The 7414-nt window shown below is 37.2% G+C and overlaps 1 protein-coding gene across 1 annotated transcript in view; it reads right to left on the bottom strand.

Moving 5' to 3' along the window:
• Positions 1-5332: 5332 nt before the first annotated feature.
• Positions 5333-7414, bottom strand: part of LOC138059326 (melatonin receptor type 1A-like) — a 3474-nt gene continuing 1392 nt past the window's right edge. Inside the window, exon 1 of the mRNA XM_068904894.1 lies at positions 5333-7414. This exon is cut by the window's right edge and continues 1392 nt beyond it. Coding sequence (XP_068760995.1) covers positions 6753-7414 — 662 coding nt within the window. The 3' untranslated portion in view covers positions 5333-6752.

Raw genomic sequence — 7414 nt, 5'->3', positions numbered from 1 at the left:
GGAAATAATTTCACTCGCGTTTTGTCAAAATTCTGATAATTTCCGTAGCCTAAAGACTCGCGAAACTATCAGAATTTTGACAAAACGCGCGTGAAATTATTTGCTAATTTCACTCGTCACCATTTGATTACACATACAAATACAGTAATTGATCTGCGAGACACTGACAAATCACGATAGTTTGCTCAACCTCGTCCAATAATTGTTAAATATTTCGCTTTACAACCTTTGGTCCTAGTGGGTTCCCCATTGCCAAATAAAATCACCTGGCCTTAGACAAAGTAAAGTCTACAACTAGCTAATTTAGGGGAGAAAGTGTTAAAGAGGATGTACTCTAGTTTTTGAGTGGATGTACAGTAATTATTGTTTTAATTGATCGATTAAATTCAAATAATACTTGTATTATATCTATACATGTGTACAGGTATATATCTATATTATAACCATACTTTGCCATATAAAAAGTTCCTTTGGTCTAAAGGGATACAGGTGCTTTATACATGTAAATCAGTTTATTGTTATTATTATCATTATTATTATTATTATTATTATTAAGAATTTTTTATTATTACATTTTTTATTATTAAAAAAAATTATTATTATTATTATTATCATTATTATTATTATTAACTATTATTAAATAATAATATTTTATTATTATAGATACATTGAGAACAGGGTATGTGTCTGGTCTAATTGTAATATAGCAATCTGTATGCAAACCTTAATAAACCTATGTACATGTACATGTAGATCTACATTGTACACTGTAACCCAGGAATATTGATAGTGAGTGGTGTATGGTATTAGATTAATTAAGTAGCTTACAGTTTCTTAAAATAACAAAATGCCCAGTAATTAACTACTAATTTATTTACTAGTAATAAATTATTAGATTACTAAATCATAACTTCATCAGGACCTAAAGGGGTACATACCGGTATGTATGTGACCTAAATGTCATCTTTCTGTTGAATGTGAGTCTGTCATGTAATATTACTGAATTTGTTTACATAATTATTTCTTTCTTAATTATCTGTTTCTTTTCAGTCAGTACCTTGAGAATTATTTGTGGAATTTAACTTTGAATCCAGCAAGGTGTGTTTGTCTTGTTCAAAATTTCTTTTTTACAATGTACATTCAGTACACTACTGTAGTCCTTGCCCAACAGAAATTCAAAATTGTCAGATCAAGTTTCGATATCCATAATGGTTAGATCTAATAACAGGGTTTCTGATAGGATGCGGAAAAAATTTAATTATTATGCAGAAATTTTTGGCCATATTATGCATAAACATGAGTTGATTATGGAACTAATAATTAATCCCGTCCAATGTATTTACATGCTTATGGTAAATCAGGACTCGAAGTTGCGACCAATACAGTCGCATTTTCGACTGATTTTGCGATATCGCCAATTTGCAACCAGCTAATTCACCGTTACAATTATAGGGTTAGTAATTGGCATTTTGCCGAAACTTTTGCTTAAATAAATAAAGCGATAAAAAAAATAATTTGTTTCTTGTCATGAATTTTGTTTCAATTTGGAGATATGGAGCAAAATTGTGATGTGGTTGAACCACGATCCATTCCCCTGAGCATTCACCAGCATTTTCAGCAGTTTTTTACACATACGTATTGCGGGCTCCTATTTTGTTTTGTACAACTTCATCGCAGTGATTCTCCCTACTTTTACAAATGATCAATTTAATTTACTACCATAACTTCCGGCTAAATTTTCATACCTTGTTTGCATCTTTTTGTTAAAATTCAAGCCTATGGTATGTTATGAAAACGGTTTAACTAGAGTCCAGGCTCACTTTCATCTTGCGAACAAAATGGCATGTTTTCTCCAATGTTCAGGAAAATAAGCGTTTCAAAATAGTCAATCTCTAATGGCTTTTATGTTTGTTAGGATGGTAAGCGGCTGCTTTATCACTAATATCAGCCATTTCTTCTGTTTTATGCGGAAAATATCGTAATTATGCGGAGGATGCGGATTTTAGGGAATTATGCGGATCGGCATTGCCGCATCCTGTCAGATGCCATGTAATAATAATGATTTATTTGTGCATAAATGAACACATTTTGCTAAGCTCAAGAATTTTCTTGTATCAAGTTGAAAATACAAGCAATTGACCTGTCTCAATCTCAACCATAAAAACCCACATAATGCAAGGTATGAACTGAGAAACTTAATAATTAGTTGTTTATTTGTTCCCAAAGATTGTTTTCACAAAATAGTGATTTGAGAAAGCCCAATAGATATTGCCCTTCTAAGCTGAAATTTAGTGGAAAACATCCTGGGGAAACGGTTCTCAAAAAGAGTTATTGTTTTGGGATTAATTGAAGTTATCATTTTCATTCTATCCTTAGAGGCCACTGCAGATCATTTAATGTCCATTATGGTGATGGTGAATGAAAAATTTAGAGAAGAAGTTCCTCCATGGGAGGTAGCTATCATTTTTTTAAAATACATGTACATGTATTTATTGTCTTTGAACCTTACATAATCTTACATGTAAGACAAAGATCGTATTTCAGTCGATTTTGTTTTTTTCCTATGGTCAGTCATTATGTGGATACAACAGTTAGCAGACCGTTGTAGGATGTGACCCCTTTACCCAAGCTGCTACAGTGACTGAAGTCGAAACCTTGTGCACTATTATTTTCTTCTTTGTTTAGACATTCAAACGAAACCCGCAACATTTCCATGGATTTTTTCAGAAGAGGTACATGAATTTTATGATTGATGACTGTTTTCATTATTATCACCATCATTTTGAGTACTGAGAATAAACAATAATGTCCCTCTTTTTTCAGACCATCCCAATCAGAAAACAGTCCATCATCCTGGTGTTTTTAATTCATTGTTTTAATAGTCTGGTATGTGGACTGTTATTGGATCAAATCGCCTTTGTTAAACCCATAAGTTACCAGAGAAGTTTCCATTTGGTTTCAGTGTTGTACATAACACCAGGCTTGATAAAATATTAGAAGTACTGCAACTCACTCTGATTACGGCTCGACGGGGGAAAGATTGTTCTCGACGTCCATTACTTGTCGCTTTTAAAATTCCAGATATTTATTTTTCACCCCCTGTCTTGTTTCTCCAATTAACTTTCCATTCTTGAGCTCCATAATGGTATATTTTGTTTAAAGATCAACCAAAACGCCATTTACGTTCCAATGACTTCGACGCCATTGCAGGTTAATTAAATATTCTACTGTGTCTACCAGAGAAATATACGCATTTCCAGTACCCCCTCAAACCTAACAAAATACGCACAGAAGACTCTATGCACAAAGACACCACTTAGCAGGGGAGTGACAGGGAAGACTTTTATCGACAAGGGAAAAAACCAGTAATGATTTTATCATAAGCAGCACCTGCTAACTAGGTAGTAGTGTTGTTTGCCACAGCTGGACATTGTCCTATGTTTTATATACCTGTAGCCTTTATGAAATATTGTCAGATAGGAAAATGTAAGAACGAATATCACAAACATATAGGCAATGGAAATTGAATGCGCCATTCCTAGGGCGTTTGAGGTGTGAATGGGTTAAGCAGTCAAAAACTGTGTCCCCTCCATTAAAACTGTTGAGGATGACAAAAGACGAAAATGTTCAGTTCTTCATTATAACTTTTTAGCTTTGTTATAAGTATATCCTATTTTTCTTGTATTCAAATTCACAAAATATGTGATGAATCTGGGATTTAGAGAGGATAGAGAGTCAATCCAGATTTTAACATCAAAACCTAAACATATAAGCCCTGAATGTTTGGAATAATTTGTCTGGATTTGGAATTGACACTTCCACAAAAAGTCTGTAAAGCATAAAGTTACATGCAAACACATCTAGCTTATATAGAACTTTCCCTCATAAGGGAGGGAGGGATTTTACTTCTCAATGGCGAACCTCTTGGGAACCAATGGGTTGGTGGTCTTTCGTACCTTTGTCATTCTTATGGCAGACCTCTTGCTGACCACCCCTCCACCGGTGAAAGCAGAATTGCGAAAACAACAATACCACCCTCATCTTTTCCTCTTCTAAACATAATATTATTCTGATGACCTTTGAATTTCATAGGTAATTTTGATTTAGGAGTTATTTTTCTCTGTATTTTAATTAAGCGCTGAACTTATTGGGTATATTATCTAAAGCTTTATTACTGTACTTGGGCTTTCCAGGGGAAATGCAAAAGGTTAACTTTTGCCTTTGTTTTTTTGCATTCCATCACAAATTGTACTCAAGCTTGTGAAGCGCATGCATGAAGTTAACCAAAGTACATATGTGCATGGCTGTGCAATGGCGGATTCATCTTTTACAGAGCATGCGCAAAGTTAAAGCCAATGTGCATATGTGATGTGGCATTGAATGAATTAAATAAAGTTGTTGAAAGTAAGCATGAATACGTGTATGGTGTCAAATACGCTCAAACCACATACAACTGCACACACGGTTTGCGCTAGACACACACTAAAAGATGCCAAGCGTTTTCACAACGCCTCAGTCTGTGAACGTTACGAGAGATCACTTTATGAGTGAACATTTATGAGTGAATATAATGAGAATCATTGCCATCACTCCAACCTACCTGCAAATAATAATCTAGTCGACATTTCTACTGCATTTCTTTTCTCCTTGTTCAATTTCATGCAGGTACATGTATGCCTCTAGTTATTAAGAAAAAGACTGCCTTTCCCATGCAACCAAATCTTTGGATTATCTCTCCATTATGTCTTTTGCAGGATGTGGTGGCAATTATCACAAAAAGTGTGCTTACAAGATACCAAACAAGTGCTCAGATTCCAGAAATCGTGCTAACACCACCTTGAACAATGTTCCTTATTCAAACACTCTTCCAAGGCCTGCATCTCAGTCTGGTGGCTGGGGAGATCCACCCTTACTCCAACATTCTAAGTCCTTGACTGACAGCCTTCCTTCGCAAAAACGTGGAGTGGGCGGCCTGTGTGGATAGAGCCAGCTCATTCACTCATTCTGTCTGTCAGATTTGCAAGAGATTGGTAGGTTTTGTGTGGTTATTTTATATTTTTAAATTTTTAAGGCATCAAAGTGATTGGCACTATAATGATGCAAGTGCTACTTTGTTTCTTACATGCTGTATTTCTTTATGTTTTTAGTTGAAAGGGTTGTTCCGTCGCGGAGTACAGTGCAAAGGTAATTTTGTAGGATTATTTCTGTTTATTGGCACACTGAGATTTGCATGTATGAGAAACAAAGTCCTGTTAATGCACTCAAGAAGGAAATCACAACCCTTGCCCACAAATGTAAGGCACAATCAGACAGTGATGAGAACGGAACAGACTGTGCTGGAAATATTGTCTTATTTTCATATCACTGTTACCCTTTTGGTAAAAACATTTGAATTGGTTTCAATGTTACAGGGTACATGGAAATTTCCATGTACCCTTTTAGACAAGAACTTTTAATTAGTCTCAATGTTACAGGGTACATGGAAATTTCTATGGACCCTTTGGGTATAGAATTTCTGAATTGGTCTCAATGTTACGGGCTACGTGTACTACATGGAAATTTCCATGTACCCTTTTAGAGAAGAACTTTTAATTAGTCTCAATGTTACAGGGTACATGGAAATTTCCATGACCCTTTCAGTATAGAATGTTTCAACTAGTCACAGTGTTACAGGGTACATGGAAACTTCCATGTACCCTTTTAGACAAAAATTTTTGAATTGGTCTCAATGCTACAAGGTACATAAATTTCCATGGACCCTTTCGGTATATAATTTTTGAATTAGTATCAATGGTACGGGCTACATGTACTACATGGAAATTTCCATGTACTCTTTTGGACAAGAATTTTTGAATTAATGTCAGTGGAAAAAAATACCGTATGACCTGTCATTTAATAATTCTAAAACCTTGAGTTGCACCTTGAGCGGTTGCCAGTCACGTAAGGCACATTGAAAAATCTTGACGGTCACTTTCACTGGTAAATGGAATTGTGTAATCCTAGTCATTCCTTTCCAGTATCGTTTCTCACATGACGGGTGTCGTTTCCACCATTAGGCAAGAATGTTGCGCACGCGTTTTCTTCCTTTTCTTATCTACCGGTTTTTCGTCTTGCTTCCTCAGGAAATTCAGCTGTCGGAAATTCTTTCGGTCGACTCCAACATCGACCCGTTGCAAACAGATGCCACGAGAGCGCCGCATTGCTTCGAGATGTGGGGCAAGTGGAAGATGAAAAAGAAATTCCAGACCCTGATAGTGGTATTGGCTCAGTGGCGGGGCAGGCCGAGGCAACCGTGACTCGGTCAGCTCTAATGCCCGGATGTGTTACTCCGACAACCAGCAGTGCGCCAGCCCCAAGGGGTGAGAGAGATCAGTTATCTCCAGCAGAAGTAGGCGGCTTGGGAGTGATGTCTCTAAAAAGGCTTACGGCGTACGAGGCCACCTAAGCAGAAACAGCCGTAAGCCAAAAAGGGACTTTGCCGAGTGCTGGAACATTTAGATGTGGATGTAGATGAACCAAACACGTTAGCAAAGGGGAAACCTTACTTCTTTAACAGACCTTTGCAAAACGTCTACCCTTTAGAGGTTCCTGGTATATCGGGGGAGAGTAGTAGAGTCTGGGTTGGTGTAGATTCAGCTGGGAGTGCGAACGAACAGCCCGACTAGGCACAAAAATACCCGCGCGCGTACCAAAGAGAAATTACTGGATTTGCACTACGTAAAAGTAGAGCCTTCGGGAAAACAGTGTTATATCTACAGTGGTGTTGTCTGTCCAACTTGACCCTTATCTGATACGTTGCTGTGCGTGTTCACCTCTTCTGTGTTTGCTCCTTCTCTGCCAGGTACAATGATATCTTTACGACATCGTTTGCAGAGGAGTAGCTTGCGAAATTCACCTCTGAAAGCGGAATTCATTCCTGCATACACGAATGGGTTTATTGTGTTGGAGAAATAGAGGAGAAACATACACAAGAGTTCGACATTACGAGGCATTTTTTCCACAAGGAAGAAACGTTGTAAGATTACAATTATCCAAAATGGTATCCAACATACCATAAAGGCAAACACGACTGCAAAGAGAGATTTACTGATATTTATTTCGTGCCTGCTAATACCCGTGTAAACGCTTGGCTGAATATTAGTTGAAGAATTTTCGTTGTGCTGGCGTATCATCTTCCCGACTTTTCGGTAGCAGAAAACAGTTGTTATCAGAGGTGTTAAAAAGAAGAGAACGAGGACAATGCAGTAATGAATCATTTTCCCAGCATAGCTGTGATGTTCGATGGAGCACTGCGCATACCCTGGAATGAACCGGTGCTCTTGAAAACCTGCAAAGCGTGGAACGGCAATGCAGCAAGCGACGACGATCCACGCAGACGTGAGGAAAGCAATAGACTTCCTCTTTGAAAACCATC

The sequence above is a fragment of the Montipora capricornis genome, chromosome 8 (assembly GCF_036669925.1).
Source record: "Montipora capricornis isolate CH-2021 chromosome 8, ASM3666992v2, whole genome shotgun sequence".
NCBI classification, from domain to species: domain Eukaryota; kingdom Metazoa; phylum Cnidaria; class Anthozoa; order Scleractinia; family Acroporidae; genus Montipora; species Montipora capricornis.
The sequence above is the reverse complement of the archived record's forward strand: the minus strand, read 5'-3'. Positions and strand labels throughout refer to the sequence as shown.